This window comes from Megalops cyprinoides, chromosome 5 (assembly GCF_013368585.1).
Source record: "Megalops cyprinoides isolate fMegCyp1 chromosome 5, fMegCyp1.pri, whole genome shotgun sequence".
NCBI lineage: Eukaryota > Metazoa > Chordata > Actinopteri > Elopiformes > Megalopidae > Megalops > Megalops cyprinoides.
This window is the reverse complement of record NC_050587.1, coordinates 8,760,108-8,778,945: the sequence shown is the minus strand read 5'-3', so window position 1 is coordinate 8,778,945 and position 18,838 is coordinate 8,760,108. Positions and strand designations below refer to the sequence as shown.

At 37.6% G+C, this 18,838-nt stretch overlaps 1 protein-coding gene across 2 annotated transcripts in view; it reads right to left on the bottom strand.

The window, feature by feature from the left end:
* Nucleotides 1-18,631, bottom strand: part of LOC118777402 (A-kinase anchor protein 2) — a 120,435-nt gene extending 101,804 nt beyond the window's left edge. For both annotated transcript variants that reach the window (XM_036528248.1, XM_036528249.1), the window contains exon 1: nt 18,478-18,631. In XM_036528248.1, coding sequence (XP_036384141.1) covers nt 18,478-18,515 — 38 coding nt within the window. In that variant the 5' untranslated portion in view covers nt 18,516-18,631. The remainder of the gene's footprint in view (nt 1-18,477) is intronic.
* Between the last annotated feature and the right edge of the window lie 207 nt (nt 18,632-18,838).

Here is an 18,838-nt window from a genome sequence, read left to right as displayed (position 1 = left end):
GCCATTATTATAGGAATATAATATACTACTACAGTAATGTTACAGTGTGCTCCACAAACATAGCAGTCAAGCCAAAAGTAACTTATTTTTGTTACTGTAATGTTTCATGTAGTCTATACTGAAGCAATTTGGATTTGAATTAATCAAAGTATGAATATGAGGGACAGACTAACACATTACTTTGGCAAACAATCATCAATTAATGTAAGATACAGAGCTGCAGACCTGAAGGTGACATCAATCCTAATTTGTAGTTGGACCACACAGGCAGATCAGACAAATCCAGACAGTCACATTGGGGAGTGACACCAGTTCTGGCATTAGGTGCCTCAGAGAGAAGTGACTATAAGCCCAGGAACCCTGGCTGTACATTAATCCAAGTCAAATATATGACTCTTGCTGAAAGCCATCTTCAGAGGTATGTTAGCTGTCTGCTTAAAATAACTTGCTAGCTAACATTAATCCACAGCTAGCTAGCTTGCTGGCAGTTTATCCATCTGCCTCATGATATAACAAACAGCTAGCTTGCTGTAATAATCTGTTAGCTAACTTATAATAAGCAGATAACTGTACAACTAATCAGATGGCTGCTAATAACTGTAACATTTCATAAGTTACATACTTCACCATTTAATTTGACTATCTTGCAAGCTAAATTCAGGCTGTTGTCTTTTAGTTCACATGCAACTTGTCATTAACCATTTGTTTGATATCTGCTGTGATTTTACTTCAAGGTTGCTAATGATATGTAGCATAATATAGATCCATTTGTTCTAGTGCTTGCTCTGCTTCCTCAGTAAGTGACAAACTTGGAAACTTTGATTTTTAGGGATAGATGACTTGTATGATAAAAAAAAAAACAAAAAACAAAACAAAAAAAAAACAAAACAAAACAACACAAAAACACACACACACACACACACGCACACACACGCACACATACACACACACACACAAACAAAAAAAAATCAGCGTATGCATTTCTTCCCCTTGTAAGGAAGTGTGCTGTTTATGCTGCTCTGATAAAAAAAAAAAAAAAAAAAAAAACAGTCAGGTTTCAAAAAGTAAACATGAATGACTATAAAATGACTCACATACTGTATGTACTTTGACTTGTATGACATCTACACATAATTTAATTCATACATGAATTTTGAATTTAAAATCTATATCAGCAAGCAGCCTACTTGAAAACCAAATGGTCCACGGAACACACTTTGCCAGCCACTGGTCAAAGGTAATAACCAAGAAGAATATTCTATTCAATTTCCAGTTCCTATTGAACTGCCAACATATGCACACCAGCAAAACAAACAGTACCTTCCCATAGCCCATCACCACCTCCTAAACCTAACCAGAAAGGATGGAAAACTTCATAGAGCCAACATCTGAGTTATGGACTCTGGCTCACTCACACTGACTGACACTCACAAGCAGGTTTTGAAGTTAGATGTTGAAGCACAGGGTGAACACAATAATCTCAACAACTGATTTTCAATGCTATAAACTGGATTTCATTAGTTTGTTGTGTACATTTGTAAAGGGTTGAGACAGATTGGCATAAACTTAAACAAATGTGTGCTAAACACCTCTCGACGTTGGATTCAGATATCAGCTCAGTTCTGTCTGGACTGAAAATCGTAAATTGTAGTGTTGGTCGATCTCAGTGCACAGAGGAAATGCCTGGTTGTTCACGTAACAACTGGAAATAGGCTATAAGCCACAGAACACACAGTATTGCTGACCACAGTTCCAGACTTCTGAGGCCTTACAAGTCAATGTTTTTTCTGCAGCTGACTTTAGATTGGCGGGCTCTCCTGTTCACAGGGAAGACTTTTGCATAAATCTGCAAATTTGCATCAATTCTGCAAATTTGTTGTAAGGTTTGACTGTTTTATTTTGGTTGAAACTTTTCTCTTATTGACATAAACTCTGAGCAAACACAGTAAGTTGTAATAAAAGACAATTTCAAAGTTTCAGCCAAAATACAGACTGATAAAAATGTGCTCTATGCACCAGTTATTTGTGCTACAATTTAAATTGAACAATACAACCCCATGAAATTTGAAAAGGGTAAGAGAGAAAGGGGGTTCAGCAAAAATAAAAATAGGTTTCAAGCCACCACTTAAATTTGAAATGAACTTGAAAACTGCATTATAATTGGAGTAACCATTTTATCTGCATAAAGACACTTAAGCTCAGGTCTGCACTGCTTTGCCTTAAAATCCCTCCTGCCCCATCTGCCACCCAACGAGCCCGGTCACACGAGAGAAAAAAAAACATGCAGTCTTTGCATATGAGGACAAAACAAAACAAATATCAAATTTCCTGTTAGACCATCCTCACAGTAGCTAAGTAGTCCAGCCCTCGGATCTGAAGGAAACCGTTTGTCCCCACCCCAACCCCCCCGCCCTCCCATTTTTTCCCCTTCAAATTAACGATCTGTACGTCATCAGTCACCATAACACACAAAAGCAACATTGTTAGTCTTGCGCAGTGACCTCACCATTGAGCCGCGCTGCAAAATAACACCTTCCAGATGTGCCCCAGCCGAAAGCATTTGGAGACCAAGATCAAATAAACACAGAGCGGGTTTGATTTTACCCTTTTAAGTAAAACTAGTCATCATAAAGATGCTGGCTGCCCCTCTTTATGTTTATTTCCTAAGGAAGTTCTTTTGTAGGCTCCAGGATCACTTTTAATTTTCAAAGAATGCAGGCACATACTCTCATTCAAAGAATGAACCTTGCAACTGCATCTTAACTATCACAGAATATCATAAAAGACAAATATGCTATATCCATGCACTGTTTAGTATTAAGTATATTTCTACTCATCTCTACATTTAACATTCAGATAAAAACAAGCACACAAAGCAACAAGCAAAGCCTTTAATAGTAGCTGTATTAAAGCAGATTTTAGATGTTTTAATTAGCATATAAACTTGCTATGGCTTCCATAAATATTTCACATTGACCTGTTTGAATCTGAATATTCACATTGTTTTGCATAGTTCATTGAACCAGCATTAATCAAACGTTTATGCTCAAAATAACCCTTCCTCTACCAATATGGGAAATGTGACTTGTTCCTTGACCATGACCCCAGGATGGATATTTCCAGTAGACCAGAAGTCAGACAGTATCTACTGTTTCAGTGCATCTATGGCCAGCAAATATTTGTGTTTCCACATGAAACATCTGCAGCCTTTTCAGAGATGCACCATAGAATATGATGATTAATTCATACATGCAAATCAATAAATATCCAAGAGTACTTCATTTACATTATATCAATTAGCAGAAGCTCTTACCCAGAGGGATTTATGCGGCAAGGATACACAAGTGCATCTAACACAGTCACAAGAACAACTGCGCATACAGAACATGACACACCACATCTGAACATGTGTAAATCAACAACTTAATGCTTTTAATACTAATGACCATCATCATGCAACAGACTCAAAGCAGCTCTTATTTGTTTAACACTAGTAAAAATGACTAAATATTTTTGCATGGAAATACATTTGTATGTTTACTGTGGATTAACAACAAACACACACTACCTTGTCTGAATGTATGATTTAGGGGATTACATGCAATCAGTGAAATGCTCCTAGAAAGTGCCACTGAACTGAACAGAGCTTTTGTTTGAACATTTTTTGACATATAAAACATACACATTTAATCAATTACTATTCTGAGAAATACAGGTAAAAGGAAACATAATATGCAACAGAGTGCACATTTCTTCAAAATTCTGTGCATGGTACAAGCTGGATCTCTACTAAATCTAATCTGACAGAATTTACCCAACAAATATAATTTGGAGGTAGGGACATTCTTTGGGCATTTGAATTCCAAAAAATTAGCCCGACTTTTTGCATGTGATCTGAAAATTGCTGGCAATGTTTAAATAACCTTTCTGAATGTGAGCAAATAAGTCTTAATTGCTATTCCCATTTCTTCACCAGCATGACTCTGTACACAATTTGCAATGTCACAACATCCCTGACTGCCTGTGGAAAACTAATTGAAATGTCCATTCTGGACAGAAAAAAAATAGTTTAACTTAGCATGGAGGTTAAGTTACAATCCCACATCTGCCACAGCTGAAATTTCCCTGAATGTTAAAACAAGACCACTCCTCTTTGTTAGACTCTTTACTATTATTCTTTAGATTAAAATGAAATGAAAGTAATGTGGTCCAGCCTGTTAATTGCTTCATCATTATATCAGTCATTTTAATAGAAGATGTTTTTTATACACTGATTTGTATGGACGTTTATGTACCTATGAATAACATGGCATTTTTCTACAATGAAAATGAGTTTGTTGATATCATTTCCTTTTGTACTGTACAGGTTTCCATGGATGGGTTACAATACAGTATGATTAAGATGTTTCTGCCTATAATGAAGAGTTGTCATCAGCTATGCCCCCTAGCTGTGAAGCTGGCAATTTCATTGACTTGCTCGCAGGGGGCAGTTGAGGACACAACAAGCCCTTTTCCCATGCCCAAATTTGCGTTCAAGGGTGCTAGAACAGCAAGCTTCCAGGCAATGGGAGTTAGTGAAAACAGGAGAAAGCAGGTGGTTTGGGATGCAGCCAGAGTCTACAGAAGTGCCAACTGATTGGCCCACATGGTGATGTCAGAACATATTCATGTTAAGGGGTCTCCTGTGAATACGATGGGTGAGGGGGCATTTTGGGATGCAACCTAACTTGTCACAGACCTTTGTATGCTAATGCTTTGTGAATCCAATGTCTTTCTACTCATGTCTACTCATCACTCAGCAATACATTAATACAGGAACACACTAATACACTACTTTAAGGACATACCATATATATACATATTACACCTTACTGTAAGCACCGGTGAAATAATCCCTCTGAAATGCCAATCCCATGTGTTATACTCACAGGCTGTCTCCCAATGGGACAATACCTGAAAAGAATTGTATTCAGTGATGAAAAACAATTTCATCAGAATATATAAAGTGCAATGGAATGGTTCTTCCACATAACCAGGTCATTGATTATAAGTTCACAACAAGGCTGTGAGAATTACTTCAACAAAGGAAGAGTTTGTTGTCAAAATGTTGATTTAGTCAATGACTCATTCAAGAATATTCAATCATGTTTGATGTTTGCATTCTTTTTGAATATTTTTGAATTTTTTATTGGAAAAGTTCCTCCACAATATGTGCCAAAGACAGCAAAGGATGGGTTACTACTACAGATGCAGCTCAAAACAGATGTTTCTTTAAAAGAGGAAACCATGAATGAATTTATTAATATCCTTGGGGAGAGACCTTGGAGAAACCTTTTGGACAAGATGGATGTTGCAATTCTGCATGATTTGAAACCATTCCCATCAGACAAAGTTGAGTCTGAAATATGGGATTTAGAACAATATGAAAGACCCTGTGGATTGGCTTTCATCTTGAACCTAATAGTTTGTTAAAAGCTATACATTACACCCATACATTTTTGCAGTGGAGAGAAAAGATAGCGATTGTATTTAAAATGTCTGAAATTTGAATCTCCACCTGTTTGAATTATTTAGGAGGTGTGTATGGTCATTTTTCAATACCCATTGTGTCTTGACTGACAAGCCATGCATTCAGACAACCCTACATCACACACCTGAGCCACCCCTGCTTAAATCTTTATAAGGAAAAGAAACAACCTTTTTTGATAGTGTGTATAGATAAGTTTTGATGAAGTGAATTGCAGGACTCAATACACTGAGCTGCGACAAAGATAAAGTTTTTGAAGTTTTGAATTTAATGTTCCTGGTATCACTATCAAGATATTTTGTGTTGCCTGAATAACTGAATAACTTTTTGTTGACAGTAATAGCTTACACCTGTTGCCGAAGTCCATGTACTCAAAAGGGCTGTGCATATCTGAAAAGACACGAGCACTTTGCAAAACCAGGAGATATGTGCACAAGTAGTCATCTGTAAAATGGGCACAGGCTTCAAGCTTGAATATAATGAATATTAAGGGAAAAAAAGACTGAACTGCCCAAACAATGTACAAATATTTATGAATTACAAATTATTTTGGGTCACCCTTTGCCTTCATAACAGCTTCAGCTCTTCCTGGAATGCTTTTTATAGAACATTTAAACTGTAGAGGGATATTGGACTATTCTTCAAAAAGAAAAGCCTCCATTTCTTTGAAAGATGAAGGTTGAAATCTGCTCCTCTGGAACATGGGAACATCTTGAGGAAACAATATTTGCACCATAGGGTGCCCCTGGTTGTCTAAAATGGTTTTGTATTCCTTGGCAATAATTCTACTGAGAAGAGCAGAGTAATGACTGGACTCCCACAAGATGGCTTCCCGTACCATAACAGATCCACCACAATATTTAACAGCTGAGAACAGGCAATGTGGGGTGAAGGCTTCTTTTGGTTTTCTCCAAACGTAAACCTGTCCAGCTGTAGGAAAAATAGTAAAAGATGACTCATCTGATCATATTGCTTACCTTCTACTGCACAAAAGTCTAGGTTTTGTGCTCATTATACTAGGCTGTGCTTTATTGTGCACTAGCCTTGGTTATCAGCAGTTTCCGAATGGCAGCCCTACTTTAAATATCAGCTGTCATAAATACTAGTGAACCCCAAATGTACAGTTTTTGTCACAAAGCTGTATATTCAGTTCTGTGGACATTTTTTGGCCATTGTTTATTGGGTTTTAGCAATTAACCTCTTAAGTGTCCCTGTATTCCCGATGGTAAGCATTGTCTTGTATGCTGTCATCATTTTCTACACTGTTTCCCTTGACACATTAAATAATTTTTCTATGTCTGGGACTGCAGCTCAGATACCAACTTTTTCAAAATCTGTTATATCTCTCATGTTGCTTTAGAAACTTTTGTTTCAAACATTTGTTGAGTGTAAAATGGCTTTTATAGCAGAAACATTTGGGTAATTAGCACTGAAGTTAATATGAAACACATGCAGACTCCTTTTTAATTGCAATTTAGTTACTTCAAAATATTTTGAAGAGTCCTTTTTCATGTGGTGTTTCTGTTATTTGGTCTACTCCCTGTTTCGATGATCAACTGATCAGAAGTGCTTACTGATACAATTTGTCAACTTGACCTTCATTCACAAAAGTTTAAGGATATAATCACAACATCAACTCATACACTTGTTTTATAATGTACTAATATTTTGTATTATACATCTTATATTTTCCATTTGCATAACAATACACAACAGTAAACCTATCATGAGATTAGTTTACTTAAAAGCCTATATGTGCATATCCACATAAAATGCATAATAACAGAATACAAGCTGGATGAGTTTCTTAGAGACTCCTAGCTATGATGGTGCAATATTAAGTCATATTGGAACATACCAAGAGACACGAGCCAGATTAAACTGAACAAATTCATTCATTGCAACACACACATTCAGCTACATGGATCCTGTGTAGACTCATTTTTTGTATTGTATATAATAAAGTAGCCCTTATGCTAAACATTCATTACATTACATTGCAATTGCTATTTAACAGATGTTCTTATCCAGGGTGACTTGGATAGGTTACAATTTTTACATTTTATCCATGTATACTGCTGGATATTTACAGAGGCGATTCTGGGTTCTGTACCTTGCCAAAGGGTACAGCAGCAGTACTCCAGTGGGGACTCTCCTCCTTATGCTACACTGACTCCCTCATTCTCCTGCCTATGGAATTAAATGAACAGAAAACACCTACATAAAAATACAGTTTTAAGTCCAAAACTTTACCCATCACTCAAACAGATATAATGGCTAATAACTCAACACCCAGATAGGTATCTTGTGGTAGAATCCTAGTAGGACATTTTGTAAGATCTTCGTAATATCATCAGTTAGGATTTAAGTAGATCCTGAAAGGATCTGTGAGGATCCTGCAGGATCTTAACAAAGATGGTATAAGATCTTTAAAGATCCTATAGGATCCTGACAAGCTTAGATAGGTCTCTGATAAAATCCTGTCAGACTCTACACTATATCCTCTGGATCATTCAATATCTTAATATAATTTTAAAGGATCCTCCTCAGATCCTTCACTGACATACTCACAATGCAGCTACATTCAAGTGACAAGACTACAGTTTAATTTTCACAGTGTATTCACTTTTCATAATTTGATTTTGCCTAGGTTTAATGTAGCTACTTTATGATTGCAAGTGCAGTAATTAAACCGCTATGCCACACTCTTACATTACAGAGATGCTTTCACCACTAAACCCTGACAATACTGAGAAATTTCCAGGTTTTAAAGCTTGACAATACCAGGAAGCATGAGTTCATTTTATGACCACATACTGTAAGATACTGGCAGTACCTTAGATCAGATCTTGACAAGATCCTGATGATTGTTACAGGGTGGAAAATACCCTGACTTTCCAGAGACAGAATTTTACATTATTCCTAAGTGCAGTGGAAATAACAGTAGAAAGCTTTATCTTCCAAGAGAGGGAAAATGGTATGTGGCAGCATTTGCTAATTAGCATTGACAAAATTCAATTGACTGTAACAACAAGGACGTGATATCACAATAAATAGATCTGATCCCAATAAAGGACTTATAAAAAGTGGTAAAATGCTGTGTCAACCAGAAAACCAAATGTTTTTGGTTCTCTCAAATAGATAAGATACTACTGCCTTTTTCTGTGAATTTTGTAAGTATATTCCTCTCAGGTTCTGGTTCTGGTCTATCATTAATGCATACATGTAGCATTATTTAGAAACTCATTGGATGCGAATGGTCCATTAGCTATTGACCTTAGCTGTTGCAAAAGGACCCTTGGCTAACTTTAAGCTCCTCAGTGGAAAATTTGGTTAACATTTGTGTCCCCAGCCAAGAACAGTTGGAAGGACATGGAAACAAATGGGTATATTTGTGCTCTGCCACTGGTTCCCCAAAGACATATCATGCATACACACTTCTTTGTGTGTAACTGGCGTCAATAACTATGAACAACCATTATCTATGTTTGGGGACACTCTTTTTTCCAATCCATCCTGGACATACCAAGGATGATCATGCTAAATTATAAGCACAAGATACATGAGGAGGAATATAAAAGGCACATGGGAAAATTCAAGTAACATTACAATGGGGAACAAAAATGACATCCTAGAAATGAAACTGAATGATATAATCTGAACCCATGCTTTAAAAAACTATACTAATTTAAGGTTTTCCAGAAATGGAAGGTTTCATCAAAGCAGCCTCTTTTTCTTCATGTTGGAGTACCTATTTTAAGAGAGGTGCCCACGGGCTTCTGAGTAGCTCAGTGGTTCAAGGCATTTGCTTGAATGCAAGCTGAGCTGTGTGGCACAGGTTTGATCCCATCTGTGCCATCCGCCAGTGATGACCAAGAACCCGCAGCACTGGATCAAACTGGCTTTGTTCTCCCAAGGATAAGAGTGGGCATATCGGTCAGTGAATGTCCGTCTCATTACACACCAGCAACCACCTGCTGTTCAGCTGGGTGCCCCCAGTCTGCCTGTATAAAGCTACACATTACAGGTCCTCTTCTGACTCATGTCTGTACTTGCATGGTAGGGGACCGCAGTGTGAAGCAGCATTTGTCATCATGTGTTTCTGAGGAAAGCATGTGATTGCCTGTGTTCTCCTGGATTGTTAGAGATTGTAGAGATAAGTAGCATCTCTATGATAAAACTGGGTACTCCAAATTTGGAACAAAATCATTGGGTATTCAAATAAAAATATGCTGATACATGAGTCTGAGTATTTTTACAATCATATTCTTCTCATCATAGTTTGGTCATTCTGCAAAATCAAATACAGGAGTCTGAAACCACAGTGGCCAGTGGCAATGTTGCAAAAAACTGATCGCTTTTGAATCCCTACTGGGCCATCTCAAGTCTTTGTTTCATGGTGCTTTGCATGACAGTGCAGATCCTGAGGATGTCTGCCATAGCAGAGAATGCAGGAAACCATGCAATATCTATTCCTAAGCAGAATGGAGAGGTTGGAACTCAGTGAATTTCATTGATTTAGATGATGGAATCCTATTTTTTCTGCCATTGACCCCAAATACTGATGTAACAAATCGTCATACTCAAAGGATTTTCTCCAGAAATTGCAATGATTGCGAAAGGATGATGAAGAATCTCTGAAACGACACATGGCTCTTCAATTAAATTGGTGAGATATGAAGAGGAGATGGGGGTGATAAGTTTTGAATAGTCGGAGTTTCTTAGTTTAATATCTGGGGTGGTATTTTTTATCACATGAAAGCCAGCTAACAAGCTAACAAAACCATGGACTTGGACTCAATTTGTGCTGTCTACAAATAATAAAGGATAAATATTTTAGTGCATTGTGTTATTTATAATCCCCATTGTATGATAAACACTCTAGATAAAGGAAAAATAGGAAGGAAAGGGAGAGTTTTTGTCTAAATTTTGGCAACTTCAAGACCTTTGTCTGGACTTTTGCCAAAACATAAAAGCCCTTCTTAGTCCTCATTCTCTCCTGCCTGTACTGTTAAAGGAATTCTTTTCTTTATTTGGCCAGGCTTCACCTGCCTGCCCCCCATTCATCAAAACTTTCACAATACAAATCATGTACAATAACACTATCATTTATGTTTACATATTGTCAGTTAGCAGACACTTGTATCTACAGCGACATACATTTTACATTTTTGACAACCAGCAGATCCTATCCTATCTTATCTTAAGTGACTCCCAAAATGAAACACAGCATGCATTCAACAGAATGACCTGAAATGTCACACGAACAAGGACACCATCCACACACAAACAAGAGCCAGTATCAAAAACAAGGTTGAAACCACAAATATGCACCTGCTGAACACATAAATTCAATACAATATACCTGACAGGTGTGCACCATTCCAGCACATACCCTGAAGTAAAACCTCCACATGTAATTGATGGGATGAGATGCACATATGGGATAATGATGTAACAGTGTCTCCCCTGCTGGCCTTCCTTGATGGACATCCATAAACGCAGCTGAAAAATTAGGCTTTTGCCTCAGCACAGAGACACCCAGTAAATGCCTTGTCCAGTTGCGAGTGGATGAGCAACCAGTTTAAAGAGGGAAGCCTAAACTACTGACTAACTGAACTAGCTAATTCCCGTGGAGATAACAAAGTTCACAACATCGAAACTACATGCCCACTGAACTAATTTCCCTCATTCATGGATTCATGGACAGCTGGGAGGAGGATGTGTAAACTACTGAGTTAAAACTGACAAAAATAACCAAGGCAAAAAACAAAACAAAAACAGAAAATTATCATCATGATGTACATTAATACAGTTATAAGAATAGCATAGCTACAGTACACCTAATTTGTTAAGTATCTGTTCCTCGTATACCATTAGGTATCCAAGTACCTGCAGAGTCTAACTGTTTAAGTTATTTCTTATGACTCAAATGATTCTTTTTCATATTATTATTATTATTATTATTATTATTATTATTTTAGTAGTAGCAGTAGAAGTAGTAGTAGTAGAAGTAATGGTAGTAAATTAAAAAAAATCCTGTTTGATAATGTTAACAGAATCCTGGTTAAAATCCTGCTTAGGACCAGAATCCGGGTAAGGGTCTCCCACAGAATTCAATTACTAAAGAGGATCTTTACCAGGTTCCTGTTTCCTCGGAAGATTTCACAAGAATCCTGAACCTCCACAGAAGATACCCTACTACAACCCTGAGTCTTCCTGCTAACACTTACTTCCTTGCTTCTTACTACCGTAAAGAGATCTGTAAAGAGCTTACAGCATGGCCAAGATTTGTACCAAGCAATGCAAAATGATGTAATGAAGTACTTGCTGAGTATAAACCCAGCTTTATTTTCAGTGAAATATGTCTGTCAGTGTGAATACTCGATAAGCCGACTAATGCCGGTACCTTGGCACAATATTTACTCACAATATTTGTTTGTATTATTTTGATATTAAGTGGCTATCTGAGACTTTGCAAGAATTTTGATTTCCCAACACATAATTCCACTATAAAAACCATGCTTCAAATTTATAAGACCATGGCAGCCATGTTGTAGGACATATCAATTTTTCCTCTGCTTTGACAAGTTGCCAAGCAAAAGCAACACACCACTCGACAATGTTTCTTTTACATTTTAGTAGAGCATACCTCAAAGGTCATACTGTGTTTGAATTCAGAGGGCACACATTACCTAAGCTGTCAGGCCTATGCTGCTGTGTATGACCACTATTACAATTCCAGAGAGAGAGAAACTTCACTGAACTATATAATGTTACACACAGATGACTGTCCATGGTTGTATTCTAAAAGACCAATGTAGATTCACAGTAGAAGTGGGATTAATTTTCATTCAGCAGAGTGAATGCATACTGCCTAATATTCTTTCCACCTTCTGAACTATAGTGGTCTTAGTGCAGCTCTCTCTGAACAAAACACATTCTAAAATGGATGTCTACTAAGAGCCAAGCCAGAAAAGACATATTGCGTGGTGCCATGCTAAAGATACACAAGCCGCAGAGCATGTCAAGGGAGTCATTTTGGATAATTGCACTTTATCCAAACTTTCCAGCTACAGAGCTGTAAACATAACAACATGAAGTTTAAAGTTTTATGCATATGGTTACTAGAATATTAATCATGCACGATCAAACGTACTCTCCATGCACAGTGACTATTTGTCATTGCAAGACCTTTGCTCTAAATATGTATTTTTCATATTTTTAAATGCACTATTTATAGTTTTTCTCAGAGGAGGAAGCCACAAGGATAAGAAACAGATGCTTTCATCAGCAATGGAGGCCTTACAGTGGTTTTGACAGTAAAATTATGCTTTACTTGTACACATATTTAATTACACAGGTCAGTTTGGCTTAGTGTACAGTTGCATATCTGAGCAAGGTAAGTTTTCTCTAAACATTTAATTGACTTCAGTTTTTGTTTATTAGGTGTTAGTTTTCCATAAATACTATGAGTAGAGTTTTAAATTTAAGGATACATGGAAAATATGAATAAATTATGAATTTAACTCTTTTGGATGAGAATTAATAATAAAAAAAAACAGTTGGGCAACATCAACTTCTATTTCACTTCTTTTTGGGTCAAAATGATGCATCATAGTGGAATTCTGTTGCCACTGTATGGTTAATGAATCACCCATCTGTACACAACTGTGTGCATGATGAAGGAATAGAAACCATGGGAGACTATGTCATGGGTAAATGAAATAGACAACAAGTCTGTCACAGACTATTCTTGCTCAATATGCTTCTTGCTATTTTAGAATAATTACTGCAAACTAGCGAGTTATTAGTATAGTCACATATTTCCTATTTGAAGATAGTCATATACAATCATAACCTTGATATTAATGTAGCAAGCATTACCATCCCTCTATTTTTAAGCCATATGCTATCATGAAAACTGATGCAGAACAGGACAAACAGAGAAAGTGTATCACCTGAAGCAATAATGAGAGTATATAGTCTGAAACATCTAAAACAAACTACAGGTTTTAAGGTGGGACAGTATGGATCAGGTGGCATGTACAGTAGCTAGTCACTCTTTGACTAATAGAATACACAAGGTAAAATTCAGAAATACTACTTAGTATAAAAATGTTGCACTACCCATTCATAGTTGATTCACCTACATTGCGGTAATCATCTGAGGACAGCTCAGGGCTTGAACAATTGTGTCCTAGTTTTTGCTGACCTTACCTATGAAAGAGTATAACCGTGCAAGAACCTTCGAGAGGTCACGTGTTTCCCATGTATATGGACACTGTCCTTCGTCACTCATATTTGCATAATGGTTGTAGACTGTGCTCCAATGAGTTTAATGCCAGGGGACTCAGGGTATGTTGTAAAGGTGGTCATGGTCATTTGTGACTTATGTATCTCCATGTAAGAACTGCATGAATCTGAACTGAAATCAATTTTCAAACTGGCAATGTTTAATTTAAATACTGGTGTTATGCTGATTTTCCTGTTTACTTGCAAGGTATGGGGGAGCACTTATTTAACAATGCCAATCAAAACAGTGCATGCCAAAATGTCCCCAAATGCCTCAATAAGTCATACGGTAGTCACAGCTAAAGCACTTACATTAGAAGGGCCTAGTCAAAGCTCTCAGAGCTGAAACAATAAATTGCTGGTTCAACTGAGTTGTTTGCCTTCATGGGAAGAAGTTAAAATTACCTTTAATATGGCTAGCCATTTGTCTGATATGCTGATCTATATCTAGGTTTACTAAAGAGTTTGACGGGTCTAAAATAAAATAAATGTCTTAATGTCTCAGTCATGTAAAAGAATCCTCAAAAGGTACAAAACAAGCGCTAATATGTTCTGAAATTCTGTAAGTGTACTATAATAATTTTTAAAAAAATCAATGTTCACAATGTTTTTACAGCCCTATAGGCTGAATCAACAATGTTCTGTCCACAGTGTTATGTTCACTGAATTAAACATAGAACAAAGGTTTGTATCCACATAGTTAACTATAGCACACAGTGCTGTAAGTGTTGTATTGTAATTACATAGTTAACTATATCACACAGCACTGTAAGTGTTGTATTGTAATCACATAGTTAACCATATCACACAGAGCTGTATTCACGTAGGCGTTGACTTGAGAAACGCATATGTAACCCTAATTAGCACTTCCCAGAAGATCTGCACACATCTGTTATCACTAACTTGAGTTCCCTTGTGGGAGATGCTGTTTGCTGTGGGGTTTCCCCAAAATGAGGGTGATGAGGGTGTTTTTCCTGATATGAGTGTGTTTCATTTATGTCCAAGATGTACACATTCTGACTTGACACTTAAGTCGGTTATCTCTCTATAAGCTATGCACGCAGAAAAAGGTGGAATAGTGTGCCATAGTGGTAATCATTTGTAACAACAATACACCTGCAAGCAGCCAATGGATATTTCTCACGCAAATCACACCGTGCATTTCAATGGAGTGGGCCTGCACTCATTGGAGGATACTCCACTACTCCACTGATGTCATCCAAGCCACTTCTAGGTGCCTGATGAATCACAGAGAGTGGTGTGACAAGCAACCCTTGTTGACATACCTGCCCCTACCCCCAGCAAAACATTGTGAATTTGTTCTGTCACAGTGGACTCCAGGTCTGATGATACAGCTGGGATTCAATTAGAAACATTGCATTTTAATCGTCTGAAAGTGAAGATTGACATAACAATTCAGTCACCCATTTGACAACATTCCCTAAAATTTAAATGGTAGCTAGCTTGCTCCAGACAGGGTACAGTACTGTGAAACAGCTGTTATAGTACCATGAACACAGTTACCCCAGAACAGTAATGTCATTCTACAAAATAGTACTGTACTGTAACAGTACTGCAATCAGTACAGAAATGGTCTCTGAATACTTTGCCAGCTATCTACCGAACTAGAGATCAAACTAGGAAAATGTTACAACCTGCACTCTGAGATGATGGAAAATATGGTAGAGACAAGAAGCAGCTCAAAGAGGGTGAGGCATGAGTGACCCCAGGCCTCACTTAGATAGTATGGCTTTGACAGTGTATCCAGCGCTTACAGCTGGACAAAGTGGCAACTTATGATGTACGCCTCTCCCCGGAAGACCTGGAAGCTGCATACCTCCGCACTGCAATCCCAGTTATGCTAAAAATAATTTCAACTTCAAATTTATTTTGTAGGTCTTTAAACTACATGCACTGGAAGTCTTAGTAAAAGCTGCCAACAAACAAAAGAATGCAACATGAAATACACACACAATACAATCAATAAATGATCACTGCAGACAGACAGTTTTGCAATTAATAGATAAGACTAGTTAAAGTGCTGACAGAGTGGTATCAGTAGTAATTGAAATAGATACATTGGATTTCTTTGTAAAAGCTCCGAAAGAGCATAGGAACATAGCACATGCTACACACAACAAAATAATCAGTGCAAATAGTGAGTACCATAATTAATGGGTGGGACTGTATAATGCGCTGGTAGAGTGCCAATGCCAGGATAAATAGGGTAAAAGGGTCCGTAAGACACTCAAGTGGCTCAATTTAAAAAACTCACTCTGGGATAAAAGCTATTTCAGAACTGAGTGGTGGAGGTCTGGATGCTGCTGTTTGACCACCCAAACAGTAGCAGACAGGACAGTACGCTGGCAGGATAACTGGGGTACTGTAAAATATTGTGGACCCTATTGTGGACTCACTGCTAGTAGTCATTAGGAGAGGTTGGAACCAGTGAGTAAAGTCTGAATCCTGAAATCTGAAAGTGAGGCGTGCAAAAAAGTTAACTCATATGTAACTAATATGCCGTGTTGAATTCACATACAATGGACAAGTAGGATTTCAATGCAGATATTGTCGTTCAACAGAACTGTGACAGTGCTATGCACTGCTAATGCAGAGACATTAAGAGAGGCAGAATCATGTCTGTATGTTAACATTATCTAGCTGAAAATATTACTCTGCCATCCAACTGTATGTTTTTCCTTAATATATTTTCTACAACAGGAACATTTGCATTATTTGTTTTTAAAATCATGAGTAGCTCCTAGTTAGCAGAATACAGGACAAAATGATTCAATCTGTGCCATTATCCATGTAAAAATCCTCACAAATCAAAATTATAGAACTAGAATATTGTCACACACTACCTACACTACAGTACCCTTTTTACCATTTACCCTGGCAAAGTTAAAAGGTAATGCTAAATTCTCTTTATTTAAGCATTTAACCATGAATAAAGAGAAGGTGCACAACACAATTAATTTTAGGCTATGAAATAATTCCCAAAGGACTAGAGGTAATACGTCAAGGTCAGTATATCAGTATTGCCCATTAACAGCTGGGTGAATTCAAAAGAAACAAAATACTTATTTGCAGTTATTGGAATCGATGGCATTAAGGTTGACAGGATAAAATTCTATTTGTACAAATGTCAAGCATTTGCAATACATTAAACGTTGGAATAGGGTTAAAGAAAGGGATAAACATGTGGTAAACAGCACTGACATATTACAATTTACATGTAGTGGCCTACTGCGGTCTGTTTTGGTCTCAGCAAGGGTGTTACCTGTGTCTAATTTTTCACTTTACACAAAGACAATAAAATGTTGAGTTAAATTATATTTCCAGCTGTAATAAATTGCCTAACTGAAATCATAACACATTAATAAACCTAAGGATGAACTCTGCGCAGACACATATTCATCAACAAAATTCCATATAAAATCTTATATTTTGTGAACTGTATGAAAAGAAGATACTTAGCTAAGACTTGGTTTCCTTGCCTCCTGAGTAAAATAAACAGTTAAAATGAAGAATGAAATTCTCTCTGTTCTCTCTATTTATGAATGACTTAACTATAGTGTTCCTGAAGCATAGTGGCCCTGCACACAGTCAAATGATATGCTAACTGCAAGCCTTATTAGTTGAAGAGTTGACACAGATTGATGATTTTGCATTTCAAAAATGATTCATCTTTATTCTTTGAACACATCTCTCATAGTTAACCTATCTTTATTCTATACACAGGAACATATGTAACAGCTGTTAGAGTATGCATTCAAGCATGACAAACATGATAGGTATTAACCCACTCCAATTAGGGGAAGAAAGCGGCATACTACCCTAGGCCCACATTGCAATATGAATTGCCCTCTTCTAAAGTGCATGCACCCTGAATCATCACAGACTACAATGAAGAAATACTTGACAGTATCCAACACACTTATAACCTTGTGGAATCTGCAGGGCACACAGTAAAGTGTAATGTTGCCCACACAGTCCCTTAAAGGAATACTGAGCAATGTCCCCAATTGTTTTAGCATGTGTGTTTAGTGTTTAGCATGTGTGTGTGTGTATGTGTGTGTGTGTGTGTGTGTGCGTGCGTGTGTGTGTGTGTGAGTGAGCGTGTCCTTGTGTGTCCACACGCACATACATGCATGTGTGTTGGCGCATCAAAGGTGTGGCATACTCTACTTGAGTCACTGACCCAATAAAACACAGCACACCTGCTAATAAAGAATGTCTCATTTTTGTATAAGAAATTCACAATCTGAAAAATGGCTACAGCATGTTCTGCTGAATCAGTAGACAACACCCTACTGTAGCATCTTTTCCTCCTGTCTGAACAGCTGAAAGCATGTGAAGCATGAAGCAGTCTGTGTCCCAGTGCTAGCAAAGCTAGCACAGAAATGCATTTGCAGAAATCTTGATTATACATTGATGGTAACTGAATAATGTTCTCATTAATAAAAAATATGAGAAGAGTACCCATATATATGTAATTGGTGCCAAATACTACTGAAGAGCTGAAATATTCAGCAGCATCTCTGCTCCCTGCAGGAGCCATCACTATGGCAGCCAAAGCCTCTGCTAGGCTACCATCACCATGGCAACCTTAGGACGATACGCAATGTACGAGGAAAAATAGACATACTTACTCTGAAGCTGGGGGTTTCCTCCTTAGAGGTGTACCCATGATGGCAACCTCTGCTCCCACTTCCTTCCCTCCTCAGATGATGCCTTTTTCACCTCCTGAAAGATCTTCACTCCTTCCACCAATATCAATCCAACACACAGCGTCTTCTAGGAGCTTGCATCTCTCAGCATCGCCTACAGGAGGGAGAGTGGAAATGGTGGTGGTGGTGGGGGGGGGTGTTGCAGTTGGTTAATGTCTTCCTTTATTGGTTACGACAATATCCTAACCTTGACTGCTCTCTTCCCTGTGTTGTATCAGGCAGGGAGAAAAATATTGCATCAACCAAAGCACCACGTTTAGACTTTCTAGTAATTATAAATAAT